Source organism: Oculina patagonica, chromosome 12 (genome assembly GCF_052425735.1).
Source record: "Oculina patagonica isolate OP01 chromosome 12, crgOcupat, whole genome shotgun sequence".
Classification (NCBI taxonomy): Eukaryota; Metazoa; Cnidaria; class Anthozoa; order Scleractinia; family Oculinidae; genus Oculina; species Oculina patagonica.
Window position 1 is genome coordinate 17,708,228 of NC_135769.1, and position 23,202 is coordinate 17,731,429.

Below are 23,202 nucleotides of genomic sequence, written 5' to 3' on the forward strand. Positions count from 1 at the left end.
GCGCCCATTGTAGGGGGTTGGGTTCAACCCCTTCAGTTAAAGGGCGCGCGGAAGAGAGAGAGTTCAGGGACTGGACTAAGTTTATCTCAAACCGCGTTTTGTGTTCCATGCTTTCTGCATCATCTTTTATTTTCCATCCAGACTTAAAGTGACAATATAATACTGAGCTCTCGGCAGAGAATCCCATCGAGTTTGAATCTAGTTAGAAACGAACTCCAAACGAGTAATAAGTTAAACAAGATATTTAATACAGCTATTTACATTACAACCACAATAGCAAACTCTGTTCACTTTTTTAGTTGGTCGAGTTCACACATCAAAACGTACTGAGCACACATCAGTGAAAAAAGTAACAATGAATGCTAAAGTAATCGGTAGAATAGATATGATTTTCTGTTCCTTTGAGGAATCGAATAGCGAGCATATCCTAAGATGTGCAAAACAGACTCAGACCAATCACAGCAAACGTCACTTGTCTTACGCACATTTTACTGCGCTTAGCGCTTCGCACGTTTTCCCGCGCTACGCACATTTTCCCGCGTGTAGCACTGATTGCCTGTTTTTGCTTTCAATTGTGATTGGCTCGTACCGGTGTTTGTACTTGCTGTGATTGGTCAGATCAGATGTAATTATACTTTGGCCATGGCTTTGTTTTTAGTTAAATTATTTGAAGCAACCTCCAATGGGTTCTAAGTATTTTTTTTGTGGCAGTATAAATATATTGACGACACGAATACCTTTCAAGGCCGTGAAAGACCAAAAAATAAAACTACTTGAATAACAAAATCTCTCTAGCAAAGGTCCAGCCCAACTAGTGAGAACTATGTGTACTATATTATACATGCTCACTTAGTGAGCTACTTCAGTTGAAGCGCTTCGCTGTATTTGCTAACAAACACGCCTTTACATTCAGTATATCTTATCATTTTTCTCTGAAAATAACTATTGTTATGCGGCCTGTATGAAGCTTTAAACATTTTACTGTCTTTACTGAGCAGTTTAAAAAATTCCGTCGTAAGCTGGGCGAGCGCTTCAAAAGATGGAGCCTTCAACACTCGATATAATATTCAGCGCTCGCTCGCCCAAATTATGTCTACACGGCAGCCTACTGCTTCATATGTTGTCCAGACGACAGCGGGCTTAGTTTATGATCAGCTGTTCGCGCTTTAAAAACTATTCACTCCATGGTAAAAATTTACAGAGATTAACACATCTCATAATGAGAAGCTTAAATCTTAGCTTTAGTAATAAATTAATATATTTTTTTGTTGTTGTTTTCTCAAGGGTCGTTTTCTTTAATCTATACTACTTTTTTCCTTTCTTCCCTTTATTATTCTGTCCTTTCTTGTTTTTAGCGCCAGGTTTAGTAGCCGGTCTCGATTCATCGTCGTCGTCATCATCATCATCGTCGTCGTCATCATCATCGTCATCATCATCGTCATCGTCGTCATCATCATCATCGTCATCATCATCGTCATCGTCATCATTATCATCATCATCGTCATCATCATCATCATCATCGTCGTCTTCGCTGTCATCAGCCTTTCTACTAGCACCCTTGCTCTCTGTTGGTCGGGAGGGGCCAGGAGTACCCTCTTCAGCCTCCTTCTCTCGTTCTTCTTTCCTCTCCAGGAGGCGGTACCACGCTCGTTTGATGGCGTTCATCTTGACCACCTGGTAGATTCCCCATCGGTTGATATCCAGCAGAGCGAACCGCATTCTTCCGATTCCCTCCACATGCTGAGCTTGACTAACGCTCGGGTGTCTGTACTTGACGAACACGCGACGATGGCCATGCACATAAAACCGGATCACTTTGTTGATGTCCTCCTCAACAAGTTCGTTTTGATCATTCCGCTGGGGAAAAAAGAAGGAAAGACCGTGAAAATGTGCACAGATCTGTTGTTCGATTGCTTCAGAAAGCATCCTTTGTAGGTGCCACGCAACGGTCAAGTTGCATGACGGCTTCAAAGGATACCAAACTGACCGAGAAAGGAAGCGAGAGAGATAGAGAGTACTCACTTTCGTAGCCGTTATTTTAGGTCGTCGCGCAACGCTTCTTGAGCGTTGTGTGACGCCTTAAATAACGTCTGTGAATGAGACTAATGGGAGAGGAGGGAAAGATTAAGGGACAAGAAATTTCTATCCTAAAGAAAGCAATTGACGAAATAAGGCATTAATCTTTAGGGTTTAAAGAAAAAATAAATCAACAGTAAATAAGTCAAGAGTGAGTTCATTGTTTAGGAGTTCAAATACCGCGTGTTTAAAACTGTGTTTTAAGTTATCCTAGGATTTGTCCTTTCTCATTTGAAGCATTAATTTTACCATCTGATTTCAATCAAAGGTTAACTAGATTTAATCAAGATGAGAAGGGTAACCAACAGTTAATTTCAAAAGATAATTTCCTGCAAGGTAAGTCATTATTAGTATCAAGTTAATGTATTTATTGATACATTAAAATAATGAAATATGGTAAATTAGTCTCTGGATTATACCGTTAACTATACCTTTGATAGATGCCACATTTAATTTAAATCTACTCGTCGTGTTAAATGGGTTATTCTAACTACGTCAACTCCAGGGTTATCTTGGTGAACTCTCACCAGCATTATGAGTGACAAAATTTACAGTTTACAAGAACATACTCCATCCATATCTAAATCAGTTTTTACACAGAATTCTCAAAATCTGCAGGTATGATAACGAACTTGGTTGAACGCTTTAAACAACTTTTCATTATACTACTGCAATAAAAAAAACATTACTCTTAGTTAGAACTACAAACAATACCGTTATTTTTAAAAACATATATATTTTATGTTCTTGCGAAATTATCAAATACTAAGTTAAGAGCTCTTTATGGCACGTTTATATATTCCTGCTTGAGGTTTGTACTTTCCTTGTTAGGGTTCAATATACAGTTTATGTACAGAAAGTGCAGTTTATATATATATATGCAATCCTAAATAAGGCATTCCGGCCCTATCCCCCACCAGGGGGCAAGGAACTAAGAGAAATAAGGCATTCCTTAACCCTTCAATTCCAAGCTTGCTGGATATCTATAATTGTAATATCAATCCACTCTTTAGCAAACAGGTATTGAGAATAAAGTACTTCATCGTCTAGGGTACCAGCATCTTCATGTACCACAAAATTTCAAACCGAAAGTATGGCAATGTGCAAGCAATTTCAATGCACATAGCTTGGAATTGATTAGGTCATTCTACAGTAATGGCGTTTGATGTTATGTTATGTGTTATGTTTTGTGCAGCAGATACTGTTTACCTGTTTAACATGTTTAAAAATCTCCCTTATTTGTCAGACTTCACCTTTTATTACCTCAAACTGTTTCTTACGCTAACGCTACTGAGAAAAATCTAACTTTAGAGCGGTTTTCACTTGAGTGTCGAAAGTAAATTGCGTTTGCTTTGGTTTTGCATTTCTACGCTTAGTGATTGGCTTAAAAATCTCGCGCCACTTTCTCAGCCAATCAGAAGTAAAACCAAAACCAACTGTGACTCCCTCGCGCACGTTTTCCCGCGCTTCGTGCCAGCCACATGTATTTGCTTGGAGTTTTGATTGGTTCACTCGATTGTCTGTGTCCTTTGTGATTGGCCAGAGTAATTACTTTGGTTTTGGTTTTACGACACTCAATTGAAAACTGCTCTACCACAGTCATCATACGTTTGTTCAGATTGGGTAGCAGCTCACACAAGGTTTCACATGAATGGCTCGCTACCTTTCGAGAGAACAATAGAAAAAACAACAGGAACAATGTCCCTAGCCCCAAAAACAATAGCAACTGCTACACTAGAGGACCAGAAGAGAGCTGCTACACTACTGCGGTCGTAAGTTAGCAAGATCGACGATGTCGTTTGTCATTTGTTCAACACAAACTATTTTATAATGTTCACACTTAAAGATAAGCCCTGTTGTTTATATCACCTAGTGTTTAACTTCTTAAACTACGTTTACTCTCAACTATGAAATTCAATGAAAATTCAATTAAAATTCAATGGTTTCTTCTTATTTAGGTATGTACGTTAAACAAGAATTGTATTCTCACTTACTTACGTTTCCACAGTAACTTTAAACAATAAACGGTTTTTAGATTCTGTTATCATCACATTTTACGACATCAGTATTTGGTCCTATCGTTGATTGTTCAGTGAACTCCGTTAAATCGTTCCAAAGGAAATTTATTCACGTTTATTTTGTTATTTTTTTGTATTTGCAGAAAACCGTCAGTTAAAATTTTAAACGACTCGAATGAAGCAAAGATGAAAACAAGAAAAACAGGTGACAAAAGGCAAGAATATTCACAATTCAAAACAATGAACTTTTTTTCAGTAAATGAGCGACATACTGGAATTGATCTGTTCTAACTGCTCCTTCAGCTCCGTAATAGATTCACCTCGCTGTAAAGTGTTCAAATGTCAGTTAGTAAACATACAACCGTTTGAAATCAGTAGTGATTCTCCAATATTTTGTTGTCACGGAATGCAATTACCAGAACTAACTATATCTAGTAGCGAAACTAGTCTAAAGGTCTGGCCAAACGGTAGCCTGCGTGGCCGGCGTTCAAAGGGGAAGGAGAAGGGAGGCACACGAAGTCACAAGTTGCACCTACGTGCAGAGTTGCGCTGAGTGGCCAAACGGACTCGCAAGCTGTCAAAAAAAATTCCAAGGCTACTGCGCGCGCTGGAATTCAGTACATGAAATAAACAAGACTTGCGTTGTGTGACCAAACGGTAAAAAAAAATTGCGCTGATTAGCGTGCAAACTGATCTCGACCAAAGTGAACGCCAGTCGTAACGCAAGTGCACGCAAGTCCTTGTGTCTACTTGCGACTCCGTTTGACCAGGCCTGTGCTGCCAAGAAATATTCACGTTTCAGATCCTTGACGTATTCTGACTTGCATACAACTTGATTGGAACCCGAAGAAAGAAAGGTGTGGTACCTGGATAACAAGAACATCTGCCAGAAAAAAACATTTCTTCGCCGAAAATAATGGGACCCCGGACCACCAGTGCCTCTCCCCTATTATACAAGCACTATCCCAGGGAGAATATACACGGATGGTAGCCAGTATCATGTGCAATTAGAAGACAAAATTCATGGCTAAGAAAAAAAAATTTCTGATCGCTACAAAACTGACAAAGTTTACGTAACTCTAACAAAGTCCGCATAAAAGGACGGAGATGCACCGATAAAAATAGATATATCATCTGTGTCTAGGCTTTGTGACCACCCTATCTTTGTGAAACAGAAAAGTTATTGAAAACATAAGAAAACTAACCTACTCACCCATATTTCCAGACAAAAAACCAAATAGACTTAAAATAACTAAAATTAAGTGAATGTTATATTGTATCATCCTACATAACAAAGTACACTTAATCCCAATCACTAAGCGGCTATACAAATTATGCCAGCAGATGTCCAACGGCCTTCAAGAGACTGAATTAAGAAACTTCTGCAGCAGCACGCTTCAACCAATGATTAAACCAATCAGCGTGAAGATGCTGTCTTCTTAACCAATCAAAGAGAAGATGATATATTTTCGGCCAATCAGGCACAAAAAAAACTTTTAGCTCCCTTTTTTCTTTCTTGCCATCGTCCTAGGTAGTGCCTGGCGCCAGCGATGCTTGGCAGAGGCGTTGCTAAGCAACATGACGTATACTGATGACAACAAGCTGGTGCGACAATTTTCGGGAGTTCTCGTTCTGTTTCTGATTGGCCAACAAGAATCGGAAGTGGATCGGGATCTTCTTGGACGAATCTTCGCCACAATTTTCCATCATCGCTTGGCGACAATATCTTACTTCCGGGAATCCATACAAACTATAGCTACATAAATGGTCATAAATATGATGTTGGGGGACTTAAATTAGCGACCGTTACTTTAAAATAACTCCCTCTCAATGACACCCACGTACTGTGCATTAATACTAAACATACCGTTTGAGCCTCTGATTGTATTTTTTGTGTCAAAACTGTTCGTAGAGTTTCCACTGTGTTTTCAAGTTTGGCTACTTGAGAGGAAGTCTGCAATAAAAATAATAACAAAAGCTCAAGATTAGCAAGGAACTATTGCAAGTGTCAGAAGAATACAGTGGAACCCCGATATAACGATCTTCGATATAACGATATTCCCGATATAACGATGAATATGTTATGTCCCGGCAATAATAAAATGTATGGGACGGAACCCCGATATAACGATTCCTCGATATAACGATATAATTTTACTGCCCCCTTGGCATATCGTTATATCGGGGTTCCACTGTACTTGGATAAAAGACGCCCAGAAAAGCTCAGCCCCAACAGGGTTCATGTTCTCTCGTGACCTTTTATTAAAGGAACCCTGGGCTTGATAGTAAGTGGGGTGCTGGGATCTAGAGATGATCCCAGCACCAGATAATCAAATAATAGATCAGCTAGTGCTGGAGGATACAGTTTTATGTTTATCTCTATCTAATAAGAAATCTACATAAAAAGGAACGAATCCAGAAGGGAATCACATCTGAGAGAGCGGCTTATCCAAGCATAAAATCCTGTCGTGTACAACGACTGTATACACCTAATTGAAGAAATGTTGACCCTGTGAAAAGCATAAACCTTGAACGATATAAAGACCGAATGGCATTCGGGGGAGACAGCATTGGTAAGCTTAGTGAGCCTAACAGCATGATTTAAGCAACCTGTCGTATCAAAAATATGTTTATTCTGCCACAGACGGGGATGGGTTTTTTTCCGCTTTTCTAACAAACATTTGCGTCGCATTGTTCAGGGTTTATGCTTTTCACAGGTCAACGTTTCTTCAATTAGGTATATAAATTATCAAGAAGACAACTGTTTATCGCCTTCAACTATAAGGAGACACTCTGTGATGACTTACTTGCTGTACTTCCTCCTCTAGCTTTTGCACCTTGTTACGCAGGTCTCCTGTGTCCTCCTGTTCCTCTGTCTCTGGTTCAGGTTCTGGTTCCTGTACAGGTGGCGTGGGTTGTCGCCTGAACAAGAAATTACAGTACAAAAATGTCAAACATGTAAAATGCACTTTTGGTAAGGTTCTACTTTCGAAATAGATAGTAGAATGTAATGTATGAATGCAGCTCAGCCATATAAAGGGGTATGTTACACTATATTTCAGATATTTTAAAAAGTAATTTTTGTGTTGAACAAAGTCACCTTCAAATAGAGAGATACCTCAAAAGAAAAGTTTAAAAAACACCAAAGAAATAGTAATGAAACAAAAAGAAAGCATGTATTGTTGTCATCTTACTCTGCTGCCTTCCTCCTCTCTGCTTCCTCCTTGGACTCAAGGTCAGCCTTGAGTGCGGCAAGCTGACTCTGTAGGTGAGCAACCTAGCAGAACATTATAAAACAAGAGAAGTTTAGAATATGGAAAAACATAACCTGCTGGCGTCCAGTTCTCTCGCCGTTCTCACCGCACGCTCATCAATCGAAAAAAAAAAAAACGAAAAAATAGAGGGCTGTGGACAGTCTACACTTTGCCTTCAGTACTTGTGTGATCGTATCATTTGCAGAGACCCATGAATTACAGTCATTTTTTCACTGCATTATTTCGGTTGTCTCCCAGTGGACAGGTGCATTGTGTAACACCCCAAAAATAGTTGCCATGCAATGTGAAACATTTCATGACAATTCCAATAAATGGGTTGTCATGCAGTGAACTTTGCAATGGAGAAAAGTGACTACAAAAGCAAAAACAATGACTAGAAAGGAGACTAGGAGAATTGGCGCAAAACAAATGGTAGACCAAGGAAATTTTTTAGGTCTTCTCCATGGTACAGAGATGGATTTAAGATTTCAGCTCTAGGCTTCAAAAGAGTGGCCAAGGTTCTAGCGTGATGTAACATAATTTTGTCCTACCTCATCTGGAAGTGGCCTCAGTTTGTCTTGGACTTCTCTAAACTGTTGATCAGTATCCTGCCGCCAGTTGGCCACCTGACCCAAGCTTCTGTCTGTTTCTTCTTTGTCAGATTTTTTATGCTGTGGAGACATGACATAATATGGTGAGGAATTTCAGCCAATTCGTGTTGTAACCCTTCCTTAATCTCTCTATTGTGACCCGCGTGCGCAAGAAAAATCCTCTGGTACCCAGGGTACTGATTCTTGGCTTTTCAGTGAAATAACGCTTTTAAAAGTGCAGAAAGGCAAATAAAAGGCCACACACGAGTCGACTAACATTAATAATTTTTTATCTAACTTAACTGAAGTATTGGGATCGAGATGAGCCTAAATATGCATTGTTCAGTGCTTTATTCATAACTGCCATAGATTTCTTTAAATTTCTATAGTTCGTCAATCTGGTATGTCAACAGAGATTAAACTGCGAACACATAGGGTGGTCTGATTGTGATTTGAGTTGCTTCACTGACTTACATAATTTACAATAGGTCATGTTCTATTGGGACTGTTTCAACCTTGACTGGTTCTGGTTAATTTGGTTGAAGTGTACCACTAGAACACTTTTCTAACCATTTTTGGTTGTGACAGATTATAATCGCTTGCCCTGTGTGCCACTGGGATTAACTGGTTGGTTGGATTGATTGACTTTTTTGTGTTCTTTTGAATCTATTTGTGTTCTATAAGAATGTATACCGTAAAATTCCGGTTATAAGCCCCTCCGCTTATAAGCCCCCCCCCCCCCTCCCGGGGCCCCGGTTATAGGCCCATCTACCTGGAAACAAAAAAATACATCCGATTATAAGCCCCCCACCACCCCGGATATAAGCCCCCCTCTGCCGGTTGACAGTACTGTACAGGGCTAAATGTTGCTTAATTGTGCGTTTTAACTTTAAAACGTATTTCGATCATGAACACTCCCATAGCTCTTTCTGAAACGTTTTTTCTATTCCGTGTATGTAAGCCCTCCCGGATATAAGCCCCTCCGCTTATAAGCCCACTCAAAACCCCTTGCAAAGTTGTATAAGCCCAGGGCTTATAACCGGAATTTTACGGTATGTGACTTTACAACCATGCTATATTGTCTCCTGCGCACCAGGAATGCATGCGATAATACTAATTTCATAATGATTTATAGTGATTATTGAGACTAAAATTAATTTATTTCTGTTATAATTATGTTAATTTTAGATAAAGCTTAAGAATGTGATGTGACTTCAAAACCATCACGTTTCACACTACAAATTCATGTCATAACTACAATAATTTTATAACTATTTTTTAAAAACATTAAGTGATTATTGAGGTTGAAATTTATTTTTTTGTATTATAATATTATTTATTTAAGGCTAAGCTAAAGTTTTTTTAATGGTGTGTTTATCTTTAGTGTGCTGGCAGGTGACAAATTTGAGACATTTTACCTCTTCAAGATGAACAAGATCCTTGATCTATACATGTATGCATTAAACAAAAATACAATAGGATTATTAATTTGTAATAGATTCTTCAATTTAATTCTTCAATTTAAATATTTTTATATTTGAAAAAGTTTGTAAAAACAGCACAAAATTAATAAAAAGTTTATTTTCCACATCACTACTAATAAAAATCAATCATGTTATTGTTTGAATTGGATGTTTTACAAAATATAAATTATTTTTATCAACTAGTTTCAGTAGTTTTTTAAAACGGATAATATGTGTTACAAATTGAACATAAACAAATTTATTACAAACGTTGAGGGAAATGCATATTATTTATTTATTCATTTATTATTTCTTTTATTCTTTATTTACATTTTGTGTTATTTTTTGATTGATTCTAATATAAATGGGAATATAATTTTTTCAATAAATTAAAAATTTAATAATATGTTTTCACGAAAATATCAAAGGGCTGGGATTACCGTTCAATATTTCAAAGGTCAATTTCATAATTATGGGGAAGCACTTTTTCAGAAAGCTCACATAGAATTACTGACATAACAGATTTGTCATTACCCTTTCAAGTTTGCTAATGGCTTCTTCCATGTCTGCTATTCTTTTGTTTAACTTATTCAGTCGTGTATCCATGTCTGATAATCCTCTGACACCTGAGTTGTTGTTCTTGTCCATCAGTGACATGAGCTCTTCTTTTGCCTAGGCAATGATAAACAGACACTTATTAAAGCAGGGCTTTAAAGGAACATTGTCACAAGCTTCACTTCAAAAAATTTAGGAGCCTAAAGACGCTTAGAATCTACAAATAGTGGTCCAGTTTTGTTCAAAGTTACTATGCCAGTGTACTGAAGCTGTAAACAAGTGATATTTATGTGATGCCATCAGGAACTTTTGATCTCAACTTGAAAGCGTCAGGCTGATATTTTCACGTTCTGTCCTTGTGGCCTGAACTTTTACCGTCAATTCACAGCAGGATACCTGCTGTATTGTATAATATCAAACCTACCTTAGCCACACTGTCCGAAACTTGCGAGTTAATTCCTCCCAAGGCTTGTTGTAATGTGCTAATGGCCATGTTGAGTTTCTCCTGGAGCTGGTTGCATCTAGTGGATAGTTTGTCACTCTGTGACTGCCTGTAAATATCAAAAACACCAAAATAGCTGAAAGGGTCTCTTTTAACAATATTTTGTACTGCATTTCCAGGCAAGTCAGAACGCAGAGTAAATTAAATGCTGTGTTTTCTTTGCGGATGGGTATGTGTTCAATCTGGTATAGTGACTAATCAGGCTGGTGCTTATCTCTAGTCTCCCTACCATGAAGTGACTTGGAGTATTTCCACTATTCCTAGGATGGGATGCTAATCCATTACAGGATTATCCCCCAGCATTTAATTCACCAGTACCCATTTATATGCAGCTGTGGTTTAATTTTACTTTTAGTTTAAACCAGTTTGATCTTTATGTCTTTGTTTCACATTATGATAATGAATATAAATAGGCAATGAAAAATAAAAATCAAACCAGTTTGAAAAAATTTAATCCAAATATAAAATTAAACCACCTCATATACTCCTGTTGGTCGAGAGAGCTGGCACTGGGAGACAAAAGGTTTTCCATAGAAAACAACACAGCTAGGGCTCAAGCCATTCAATACAATATGCTATGCACTGACCTTTGGCCCACCACACCTACATACACGAGTATCTTTATATAATGCAAATAATTTGAAAGAAAACAGAGACTTCAGCTCTGCTGTAATTTATTTACCTTGATGTGATTTCAGCATGTAACACCTGTTCAATTGCCTTTCTTCCTTCCTCCATCTGTCTCTCTAATAATGATATGGACTCATTAAGACGCACAAGACTCTGGTCAACTCTTGCCTGCGCCACCTAAATGAACAATTTTGTTGATACTTAATTAAAACACTGGAGCATTAGATAATGTATTTCCAGAGTTTTGAATGGCTTAGTAGCCATTGGATATCAGCCATAATACTGTGCCTGACAAAAATTGTCTTCTCTTTGTGGATGTTTTTAATAAAAAAAAGTTGCACTAATCACCCTTGTTGGATGACATGATAATATGCAACTTAGCGTAAATTATGTCCTTGTTGGATATCTGCAGCAACATCCCATATCCAACTCGCCCATGTAGTTATAAATGATTAATATTTAATAGTTATACCAGTAATTGCAACAACTGCCAAAGTTCAAAGAATAATAGCTATTGACTTGAGACTCAACTCTAGGCCAGAGTGAATTGGTTGCCTGTTGAACAACTTGTAAGATCCTTTATATTGATACCTTTTCAGACTGTCTGACAGTCTGTGACTCTTCATCGATATAAGCCTTGAGTGACTGCCAGCGTCTCTCCATTTCCTCTCGTTGTGATCTCTCAAAGACCAGTCTTGCAGCCTGTTCCTCTCGTAATTTCTTTTTAAACAAAAGAAAATGTGATTATTGAGAATGATTGATTGGTTAATAAATTAATTAATCAATTAATATTGATTTGATTCATTCTTTTCTACTTCCTTCTCTCCTTTAATTCTTTCCTTTTGTTTTCTTCCCTCCTTCTCCATCCCTCCTTCCTTCCCTTCTTTTTTTTTTACCCATTCGTCCATCCATCATATTCATTGTTATATTTCAAAATTCAAACTTAGGAAACTTTTTGTGTCATTCAAGTTACAGTTTTGAGCAAATACCAAGTAAAGGTGGTTCTTCAGTCAATTACAAACATTTCAAACTTCAGTAACTGCAGTTATTTTCTTATAAATTCAACACAAAGGAATATAATGTTACTCACCTTCTCTAACAAGACAAACTTTGCCTGAGCGTCTTCTCTGAGTTTTATTTCTTTATGTAACATCTTCTTGCTTTGCTCTTCTGACAGTTCAGCCAGTTTACTTGCAATCATATTTCTTTCGTTTTCAAGAAGGTCTTCCTTCTCCTTAGAATTCATGGAGTGTGCATACAGCTCTTGTTCTCGCTGATGGTTACTTTCCTGTACCATTACTCTCAGCTGCTCCAGACTAAAATAAATAATTATCACAAAATCATATAATTGAGTAAAGTCTCAAACCTTCAAGGGAAATTGAAAAAGGTTCAAGATATCCAGATTTCGGGTTTTTGAGGGTAAAATTAGTAAGGAAACAACCTGGAGGGGAATCGGAAAGGTTCGAATTATCCTAGGGTTCGAGATATTGAGGGTTCGAGTTATCGAGATTCAACTGTATAACTGCATAACTTCAGCTTCTTAATTAAAGTAACTCATTTAATTTATTCCAAAATAATTCACCAAAAATCAGTTAACCCTTGAACCTCTAAGAGTGCCGAATGACAGATAATGTCATAACTTGTCCAATTAATTTGAATTTTTGGTACTAAAATTGTCCTGGAAAGATCTGAATTTTGAAAGTATAAAATAATATTGTGTCTCCCATTTGTGATTTTTGTCTTAGTTGTTAAGGTGTTACGGTAATTTATGAAATTTGCTGATCAACAACAACATGGTGTATCATACATGGACATCCATCAAAACAAGACCATTTGAAATAGTTCGCATTTCACCTACCTGAGCTGGTTCTGCTGGTTAGCGGCCCTTCTCTCGTTCTCTTCGGCTTCAAGTCGTCTCCTCAGTTCAGCTGTTATCTCTTTCATGTCACCTAACCTGCATGATAGAAACAATTAATTTAGCATGTTAGAAGCTTAATAAATAAAGAACAGTTATTTGTTAAAAGAAAGTAGACAGTAAGCTGACAGTCATGGCTCCTGACCTTTCTTTGGAAGATGTTAATCATTTTCATCTATGCAACCCTCCAAGTTTATTTTTTTCCTTAGTATCCATTTGGCCACCGACTGCTCAAGTTTGGTCGCCGGTGAAAAATTTTGTCCCTAAATTAAGTTCACACTTTCAATCCTTCTTCTCAATTTTAGTCGCCAGGCCCAAAATTTTAGTTGCCATGGTGACTAAATGTACTTATTTGATTTCTAAGAGTAGTTTTAGTTTTAGTCATCATACAACAAACATAACACTTTTAATATAGAGAGAAAACCTATTCCAGTACCTGGCTTCTATAATACCCTTGAACTGTAGTGTATTGGCTTCATTGGTGTTTTGATCATCACGGTGTTTTGTTAACGAAGACATCTGAAAAAGGAAACAATAAAAACACAAAATTTAATATTATGTCCGTATTTATAACAGGTGCGGTGGCCTAATGGTTAGCGCGCTCGACTCTGAGTCGAACGGCCCGGGTTCAAGGCCTGGCCGGGGCGCTGCGTTGTGTTCTTGGGCAAGACACTTTACTCTCACAGTGCCTCTCTCCACCCAGGTGTATAAATGGGTACCGGCGAATCTACTGCTGGGGGGTAACCCTGCGATGGACTAGCATCCCATCCAGGGGGGAGTAGCAATACTCCTAGTCTCTTAATGCTACGGAAACCGGGATAAGCTCCGGCTGTATGGGCCTCATGGCTTGGAGACAGACTTTACCTTGCATTCCTACTAATTCATTAATGAATTTAAATTTCAACATCTTTTTTAAACTTCCACAAAAAACAAATTTTTGAGAATCGTGATTCTCATTTAGATTACTGAATTCTTCTCACAAAGAATCAAGTTATTTGAAACAAAGTATGAAATTATAATATTATCAAATCCTGACATAGCAAACTTTACTATGTGTTCACATCTTGAGAAGAATGCTTGCCTGGGTTTAATTAAGCAAAGTGCTACTGCTATGCTAAATAATTTCAGACTGCTGTAGAACTACAAGCAGAGTGTGGAAGACCATGCACAATTACATGCATTCAATTTAATGGCCGTTTTTATACTAGAGACGTGTTACTCGTCTGGACAAGATTCAGCACTCTATTTTTAGTTTGTCTGGTTGTCTCTAGTATAAAGACGGGCACAAGATGCACAACACATCTAGATAAGCAACCTTTCGTCATTTGTCTCTCAAGATGCATTTCGAAAAAGTAGCTCGTCTAGACCGGTAACTCGCACAGGGTGTGCCTGTCTTTATACTAGAGAGGCATAACCAGACAAACCAAAAAATGTTTGACAAAGCTCGTCCAGACGGGTAACATGACTCTAGTGTAAAAACAGCCAATCTTAATCTAAGAGGTTCCTTACTGGATAGATTACAATACTACTTCAAAAATAATTCTTGAAAAATTATGGCGGCACTTACTGCAGTGTTTGTATCACTTTCAATCTTTTTTACCCTCTGCCTGATTTCTTGTACCACAGTACCAAACTGAACCGTCTGCACCTCATGTTTACTCTTCATTGTTCTTACATCATCTGTCAGAGCTCTCATATTTTTCTGCAGTTGCTCTTGACTTTCTCTCATGTCCTCGATGTCATCTTTGACTCGTTCAACATGCACATGAATCTGTTCTCTTCGACTCAGTAGCTGTTGTTGGTTGCCCATCAAAGCTTGCTCTACTTGCTTTGTGTGGTTAACAAGTGTTCCTACGGTGTTGTGTTCTGACTCAATTTTTTCTTCTGCACGTGCCACTCTCATCATCATTTGAGTGTATAAATTATTCGCTGCACGGATCTTTTCTGATAGTACAAGCCTCTCCTCTCTCTCCTCTCTTAAAGTGTCTTCGTTGCGACGTATGCTCCCTTTTAATTCTCCTTGTAAACGAACAAGCTCCTCTAGTAATGCCTTGTTTGACTGTTCACTGACGTTGAGGCGTCCTTCGAGATGCCTTAGACGTCCAGTTTCCTGAGCTGGACTGTTGGTTCGCCGCACTCCCTTATCTGTGGAATCTGTTATAGCTGGTAAGGAGTGACTGTGGGGACCTACAGTTGGCCTGTAAAACACATTGATAAAAGTTTGGTTTGAACACTGAGACACTGAGGCCCAGGGGGGGGGGGGTACTCCGGCTTGTAAATGACAGGGATGATCAAAGGATTTTTTTGGGTTTGAAATTTTTGATTCCAGGATTATTTTGGGTTGGAAAATTTGGCAAGTATTTTCTTGGGTGACTTGATTTAAATAGGGGAATTTTTGGGGTATTAAAAACGAACTAAAGTGCCTTGGCTCGGCCTTGGCGTGTTTATGGTATGACAAATAAACAAACAAGAGCGTTCAATTTTTTATGGTTTTCTTTGCGTTATATTATTACTCCTCCTGGCAATTTAGGGGTAATTTGACAAGGGATTGTTGGCGGGTTATTTTTGGCCCAGGGATTTTTTTGGGTTATGTCGGAAGACTTAGGGATTTTTTGGGGTCCTGAGTTTTGCCTCCATTCGATCATCCCCGTCATTTACAAGCCGGAGTACCCCACCTAGGCACTGAGGTAGTTAATCTCTACAAGTATGAGATTAATTAACAATTACACCAAAAACCAGAGTTTTCATGAGCAAATAGTCCATAAGGCACAGTGAAATGTTGTTCATAGAAAATGAGTGAGATGTCTTGTAACTATTGTTTTGGTAGATACGTAAAGGGATTACTTTGCAGTCCAACAACTACAACTGAAAGAAGTTTGGAAGAACTCCACTTCATTTTGTTTTTGTTTCTCAAACTTTTTGCTCAACCACAAACATTTTGAATAGGTTTTTAATCTTCTTCCTAAGATATATTGACTAAGACAAACTTGCAAAGATGGCATCAGAAGTACTCTCAAATTTTGCGGGCCACACTGTAAAATATGGCCCATAAAATTGACCAATCACAGCACATGCACCGTCTGAGACAAATAAATAATGCACTTTAAATAATGCTCCTTTTGTATATACGAGGCAAAAAGGGATGAAAGATAAGAAACAATACTGCTCCAAAATACAATGAATCGCAAATCAACGGAAAACAATGATATCTCATTTGCATCCAGGACACACACTACAACACACAGGCGGCCCAAGCTCTCTATCAGATTACCTTTGGACGTGACTCTTGCTTACGAGCGGTGTTGTGTTACAAAGATTCGATTTATAAGGGTTTGTATGGGAAACAACGGTTTTGCTTTAAAAGTAAAAAAAAAATGTATATATTGTGAATAAAGTTGACTTACCCTGATTCGTTGTTTCATTCTTTGTTGTCTGCCAGCTTTTCAGGTCGATCCAATGCGTTTTCGGCGAGTTATCGTTATTTAGGTGTCCACTGCGATAACTCGCCGAAAACGCGTTGAAACAACCTGAAAAGCTGGCAGACAACAAAGAATGAAACAACGAATCAGGGTAAGTCAACTTTATTTACAAAATATACATTTTTTTTTACTTTTAAAGCAAAACCGTTGTTTCCCATACAAACCCTTATAAATCGAATCTTTGTAACACAACACCGCTCGTAAGCAAGAGTCACGTCCAAAGGTAATCTGATAGAGAGCTTGGGCCGCCTGTGTACAACAGAGTTCTTAAAAGGACAACAATAACATAGACGACTTATTGTTATACTTCTAGGTAGACTATCAACGTTAAATATTTGAATATACTCGTCGTTAAATAAGCGTTTACGTGTAGTTGTCGAAAGTAAGATGGAAAGAAATGAAAGTTATATATTTTAATTAAGCTTAAGCTTGTAAACAAGTGGGTTTCGCTTTTAATTTAATTTTTAATTACGTTCAAAAGCTTTATAAATTTGAAGACACCAGTTTATTATACACCGACAATAATTTTATAAATATAACCAATGAGTATTAGCAAGGACACAACGTAAAAACCAAGACCAGACAAATTATTTTTCTTTTGCGTTGAAGGACTTGAAGCTGAGTAATGAGTAACCCAAATTGACTCAAAATTGCGAGCAAAGTTCAGATTTCCGACACGAACGATCGGTATTGTGTGCAAGTTACGCGTAAATAAAGAGTTATAAAATAAAACATACCTCAAATCCATCTTAAATCTTAAGTTAACTACTTCGCTATGACTTTTTATAAGGCATAATTACACGATTTCCGACGCAAAAAGGCATAAAAGCCCTTCAGTATGATAACACAACCAATCCGCCGCCATATTTGTTTCCAATGAAACGCGTTTTCTGATTGGCTCCTACAGTTCGTTGCCCTCGATACCATGATTTGTTTGGCGGTAAAAATACACCCGGGAAAATCTTGAAAAAGCAAATTCTAGTTCATGAAATATAAAATTGTTTTATTGAGTTTGATTGTCCACGATCGTCCACAAACATGTGTATTTTACAATTTTACCAAATTCAGCCTTCTTTGCGACTTCCCTTTTCGTAAATAGATGGTTGCACCTGTTTTTGTAGCTTTTAGTGGAGTCGAATTTCTCATGATTTATTTACGACTGGCTTTAATTAGCTAGAGAAAAGTTTTAATTTATGATAGTTTGCGCCCCTTATTAAAAGGGGATGTTTTGGAAGAATACTTGAATATCAATGCTTCACAACAACATGAAGCAAATTGCCAAAAATTTCAGCAGATTTTGACTTTTTGTCTGATGACAAATGTCACCGATTTAGGGGAGGGCGAGGGCGACATTAAAACTAGTTATTTTATTAGAGCGTCGTAGTGTTCATCTAAGAAGGAAATCGTGTTTGACGACGTTATGCGTTTTTCGTGAATTTTTAACTTCTCTTCAGTGAGCAAAGACTTTTCTCCACATCAGTTAAAGTTATTTATGTACAACTTTTCCGAACACGGTGACGGGAATTTGGTCAAACTGACTGTTTTCCAAAATGTTCTCTTAATAAAACTGTATGGGAAATCTTCCCTTCGTTTATGGAATATTACCAGTTTTAGAGAAAACCATAAAACTCAACCTTTAAACAATTCCCAGCACAGTTGCAGTCTTCAATTTTTTAAAACGATAGATTTATTCATATCTTTAATCTCAGCTTTGCGCCCTATCGTTAAATTCCTTTGAAAAGCCGAGTGCTGCTAAAAGGCTAAAGATGACCATGCATCCTATCTTCACTTCACGATATGTTTGAGACCTTATCAGGATCGTGGGAAAGAAAACAGCGAACTGGTTTATGAATTCAAAAAGACAAAAAAAAAATTTTTGCTTCCGAACAGTTTCGAGTTCCTTTAACGAATTGGGCTATAACGAGCACATTTTTCATAGTGAAGATGTATTTTGCTTAAATAAGGGAGCTACAGAGAAGCCTAAAAGTTCAAACTTTATTTGTTGCATTGATCAGTCAGATATAGATACATTGTATATATGTTGTGGTTCAATTTTATCCTTGGTTCAAATTTTATTTTGCTTTGTTTTAAATCATTATCATACATTACCATACACCAAAAAAAAAAAAAAAACAAGGATGAAATTGAACCACAACATATACAGTATCTTTAGGCTTTATTACTTTCAAAACGGAACTTAACGGACGCCCCCTGTGTCAACGCGGGGGCAATGCCGAATCTTGGCTTTGTTTCGGGTACTCAGCGGAAGAATCCTCTAGCGGCTCAGAGGAACACTGCTATCATTTTAGGTGACAAAACACCCACATTTTTGCTAATCAGTAGTTTTTAAATTTATGCCTTCTTGTGATATCGATTCTTTCCATGAAGACATCCATTCATCAACCCCGTACCGCTCTGAAATTAAACGGACGGTCACTGTTTATTCTAACACGTTTTGTTGTGGGAATAATGCACAATTTTACAGGAAAGGTAGCTTTTTAATTTGCATTTAGGATTCGTGACTGTTGTCCTGTTGTATCTGGAAACGAGCCAGAAAAATATTGGTCGATCCCTTATTGAGGAACTTCGGGATAATTCTTGGAATTTTCGAGACTGGATTTTCGTCAACAAACACCACGGCCAGTTTTAGAGGTGATTTTCATCCATGTTAATAAGAACTTTCGCTCGTGCACCTCTTCATAAATCCTTTCTTGACCTCCTACATTGCAACTGGATCTCAATATGAAATACAGTTTTTTGTTATAACCATCGAAAAGTTATACTTCTACATGGAAATTGTTTTTCTTCAGCGTGAGTCAGCAGTGTAATTTATCATTTCTTGTCCCTAATAAATCGTTAATATTCTGGCTTAAATTCGACAACCTGTCCAGTAACAGCCAGTAACCCAATATCGACCATTGCTAAAAACATTCTCTCTGTCAACGGCTTGCAACGCAATATCCTTTGTTTCTTGTTAAACCTAACAAATTCTCGGAAAGGCGATCAGGATATAGATTCTCGCAGGCTTCATACAAAACAGCTCAAAAAAAGAAAAGAAAATCAGACAAAATTCTGGTCAGTTTTACCATGAAAGAAAACGCGAGGGAACATTTTAGTGAATTACGTCTTCGAGAAGGCAAAAATCATCCAAAACAACACCATCCATGTATAGTTAAAGTCGTTTCTATTTTCTTTACACCTTACAACAATAAATCTCAAAATTTATTTGAAATTCTGAACTGATCTTTTCAGCCAGTCTTTCAAATCACTGTAGCGTGCGTTGCCAGTGAAGTGTCACCTTCATGTGCAAAAGCCGTACCGGGCCGTAATTGGCCTTCAGGTTAAAGCTAATTCAATATTTGGAATTCTCGGGGGTTCGCAGAACACTCTTTATAAAGTATATCCTCATAGGTCTTCAGTCTGTGAGATTCGTTTCTCTCTCTTAAATTTCCAAGTCCATTTGGTGGGGCGATTCAGCAAATAGATCATATTCCTGCAGCCAGTTTCCACCATTTAGAAATTTTCCTGTATTTTCTTTTTTCGAGGCCACAACGCGATGATTACACTACTGCGCTGTGAATATTTTAAACTTACTCACACAAGCTCGAGACATATTAAAGGGAAAGTTGTCTACGAGTAGCACAGAATTAATCAAGGCTTTTCTATTAAATTAAACGAGAACTCTCATTTACGTTGCTAATGAAAATTTATCAAAGATCGTCTGAAAATGTATTTTCTTTAGATAAGGTCGCGCGTTTTTAAGACATTCAGATTTTCTTTTGTATCAGGGCCGGTTTTTTGCCAGAACAAAAAACCATACCGCGGACAATAAAATACTCGCAAATAAAAGAAATTTTGATATGTATTTATTTTTAAAGGCGTTTTTGGCAAGTTTTCGTTTGAAGACGAAATGGAAAGCTTACATGATATTCTGTTGAATAGATGTACATAAATTTTAATCTGAATTCAAACCAAATTTGTTCGTATTATACAGCCAAAACTTAGAAAACCTATGTTAAGGATTAATATTCGATTAAATAATGTTTCTTCATCTCATTTTATCGAGAAAGGATATTTTTCATTTAACCTAAGTCAACATATCCCAATTTAATTTTATGAGTTTTCCTTTAGTTAAACTCAATCGACGGTATTATTCAGTTAAAAATCCTTCTCCGCCAACTATAATCATATCTTAAGTCGAGATCATTCCGAATTTAGGCGTTTAACGGCAACAAAAACTGGATCTATTTTTAATGTTATTGTTTCTTTCACCTTGTAGACTTCGTTCGCGGTAAACAAAAAAAATAATAAAAGAGAAACAGTGCGCGCGAACCAGTATTAGTACCTAGACAAAAAGCAACACATAAACAAAATACCTTTTCCGTGCATACGAAATCGGCGTAGAATTCGACTGAATCGGTCCCTTATTCCACGGGGGATTTGCCATAACTCGACAGCTTCATGCGTTTTTACCCTTCATCAGCGTGAAAATACACTTGAGAGCTGCCCACTTTCGTCTAAGATGAGACACGAGTGAATTACTTCTTGTCAAAACTGACCCTTTCACAAAGACTGGCAAATGACAACAGTAAATTATTACGTTACGTCTTTTGACTATGTAAATGTGCAGGTGCCAGCGACAAAGTGTTCGCTTTGGCATCTCCATGGCAACCGAGACGCTTTTTGATCGATAAGTAAACTCGACTGAAATTTGAATTAGATAGGAGAACGAAGGTAAAATATATTGCTAGCTTGCTGTGTCCATGGAGACAATACCCGATGTAATATTGAGTTGAGATATCGTTCAAATAAAAAGCTTTTAAAAAATTTGTGTTTATTCCCTGTCATACGATGCAAAGAGGATCATATTAAAAATTTGTTCATGACGACTGATATTGCAGTGTGCTAACTTAGCTGAGATCTATAATATTAAAGACGACTAATCATTTATAAACAAATCCATTTCGTCAGCTTTTCGCATCAGAATGGGGTTTTAATATTTTCGCTAGGAACGCGTCCTAATTTGCATAACGGACACAAATTTTAGGGTTATGAAGAACTAAATTTGTGATTTCTTGGAGAGGTTTGAGGTAAATAGAAGTTTAGAAAGTGAAAAGAACCCAATTAAATGCAGAAAAGAACAAAACATCAGTTGTTGATTAAAAGAATTCCGTGTAGATTACATGTCAGTTGCGGTCGAGCGGAGGATTGTATTTAAGAACATTAAGGAACTTATTGTTGAGTTTAACCAATAATTTATGCAGTCCGTTCACGTATCTTTCAAGGAAACGTTAAATTTCCTTAAAATTAGCATGATTGCTTTCTTTAACTGGGGAATTTCTATTAATTATAATTTAATTTTGTCAATTATGTTTCTTTTTTTTCTGCTAAGTTAAGTTGGCAAAAGCGTCTTTCCCAAGGTAACTTCCTTTTCCTGCCACATTAAATTGTGTTGTTTAAAAACAATCCTTCTCAGTTTTCATCTTAAATTGGCTATCAGCACTTCAAGAAACAAATTCTGAATAAAGTTTGTTCTGGTTCTAACTACTACGCTTTTTTTGAAACGATCGAAAAAAATTATTTTGACTTAACTAGCTTTAACTCAATACCACTAAAAAAAAAAGCTTAAAACACGGTCAGTCGAAGCAATATTTTGTAAATGAGTGCTATATACTTCATCAGGAAACACAGGGAGAAATAGAATTTTATGACAAAAATTTATATTATGGAAGCTTACCTTTTTGAATCCGAAGCAGTGCTGTCCGAGAATTCTGAACTGCTTTTTCCGGATGGTTTTTTCTTCACATTTATAGGCTTTCGTTTGGTTTCTGCCATGACACGTATTAATTAAGACTTCACGAGTTTTTTTTGTTTCACGGCTACTTTTTGTCACTCTGTAGACTTGTTTTGCCAAAACAATTAAATCAGTCATTATTATTTAATGTAGTCATTGTTCGCGAGATCTGTAGCGGTAATGGCAGGGACACTTCGAGTTTATCACTTTGTTTTGAAGCATCCGCTAGTCGCTTATGCTTAGTTTGAATTTCTCACAATAATAATAATAATAATAATAATAATAATAATAATAATAATAATAATAATAATAATAAAAATGATGATGATGATGATAATGATGATGATATTAATGCTGATTTACCGCCTGAAAGCAAAACTGTTGTATTTTTCGGATGCTTTGCGTTACTTCATAGAAGTCTTTTTTACTTAAATTTGTTTTAAATATCAAATGGATATGTAAAACAAAAACAGGGACACAGCACTTGGATATTTTTTGGAGAAAGATCACATTTTTGTCTGAGTCAAGTAATACAGAAAGTAGCTTTCTCAGTTGTTTAGAATACTGTCGCGTGTGAGCCCTTGGTTACTTATTTATTTATTTATTTATTTATTTATTTATTTACTGCTAAGAAACATTACACGTCTGAAAAAGAACTTTCCAGCAACAAATACAAGACCCTGAACCGAACAATGTGCTCAAAACCAAATCAGCATGCATCAGAAGCATATCGGAGAGGCCCTGTTAGAGGAATAACAGGAAAAATAATTTTAGGGATAAGGGATAACGGGAAAAATAGTCAAGGGATAAGGGATAACAGGATTAGTTTAACGGATAACAAAATAAGCTCTGTGACGTCCGCGCTCTGTTTTTAGCACACTCCACTTGTCTTTTTTACACTTTTGCTTGAATTTTTTTTCACCCTT

The 23,202-nt window shown here is 37.1% G+C and overlaps 1 protein-coding gene across 5 annotated transcripts; it reads right to left on the reverse strand.

Annotated features, from left to right (window-relative positions):
- Positions 1-227: 227 nt before the first annotated feature.
- On the reverse strand, positions 228-22,352 carry LOC144632397 (uncharacterized). Of its 5 annotated transcripts, XM_078491040.1 has the most exons (16): positions 22,220-22,352; positions 14,571-15,201; positions 13,440-13,522; positions 12,947-13,042; positions 12,179-12,404; positions 11,680-11,808; positions 11,141-11,265; positions 10,381-10,507; positions 9,936-10,073; positions 9,357-9,383; positions 7,900-8,019; positions 7,289-7,371; positions 6,902-7,016; positions 5,962-6,048; positions 4,367-4,418; positions 1,717-1,857 (listed from the first exon to the last, which is right to left on the reverse strand). In XM_078491040.1, exons 1-16 carry the CDS (start codon positions 22,315-22,317, stop codon positions 1,850-1,852), a joined length of 2,145 nt encoding a protein of 714 aa, XP_078347166.1. In that variant the 5' UTR covers positions 22,318-22,352; the 3' UTR covers positions 1,717-1,849. The 5 variants fall into 5 exon arrangements, with proteins under 5 accessions (XP_078347162.1, XP_078347164.1, XP_078347165.1 ...); XM_078491036.1 differs by lacking the exon at positions 4,367-4,418 and having other exon boundaries at positions 228-1,857; XM_078491038.1 differs by lacking the exons at positions 4,367-4,418; positions 22,220-22,352 and adding an exon at positions 20,859-21,051 and having other exon boundaries at positions 228-1,857.
- Positions 22,353-23,202: the final 850 nt, after the last annotated feature.

What these genes read in the sequence shown, in the direction of transcription:
- LOC144632397 (XM_078491036.1), bottom strand. Translation starts at nt 22,317, where the DNA reads ATGGCAGAAACCAAACGAAAGCCTATAAATGTGAAGAAAAAACCATCC. An exon ending in TTTCGGACAGTGTGGCTAAG is followed by an intron (nt 10,074 to 10,380) that starts GTAGGTTTGATA and finishes ATCATTGCCTAG; the next exon opens with GCAAAAGAAGAGCTCATGTC. An exon ending in TGAGGCCACTTCCAGATGAG is followed by an intron (nt 7,372 to 7,899) that starts GTAGGACAAAAT and finishes ATGTTCTGCTAG; the next exon opens with GTTGCTCACCTACAGAGTCA.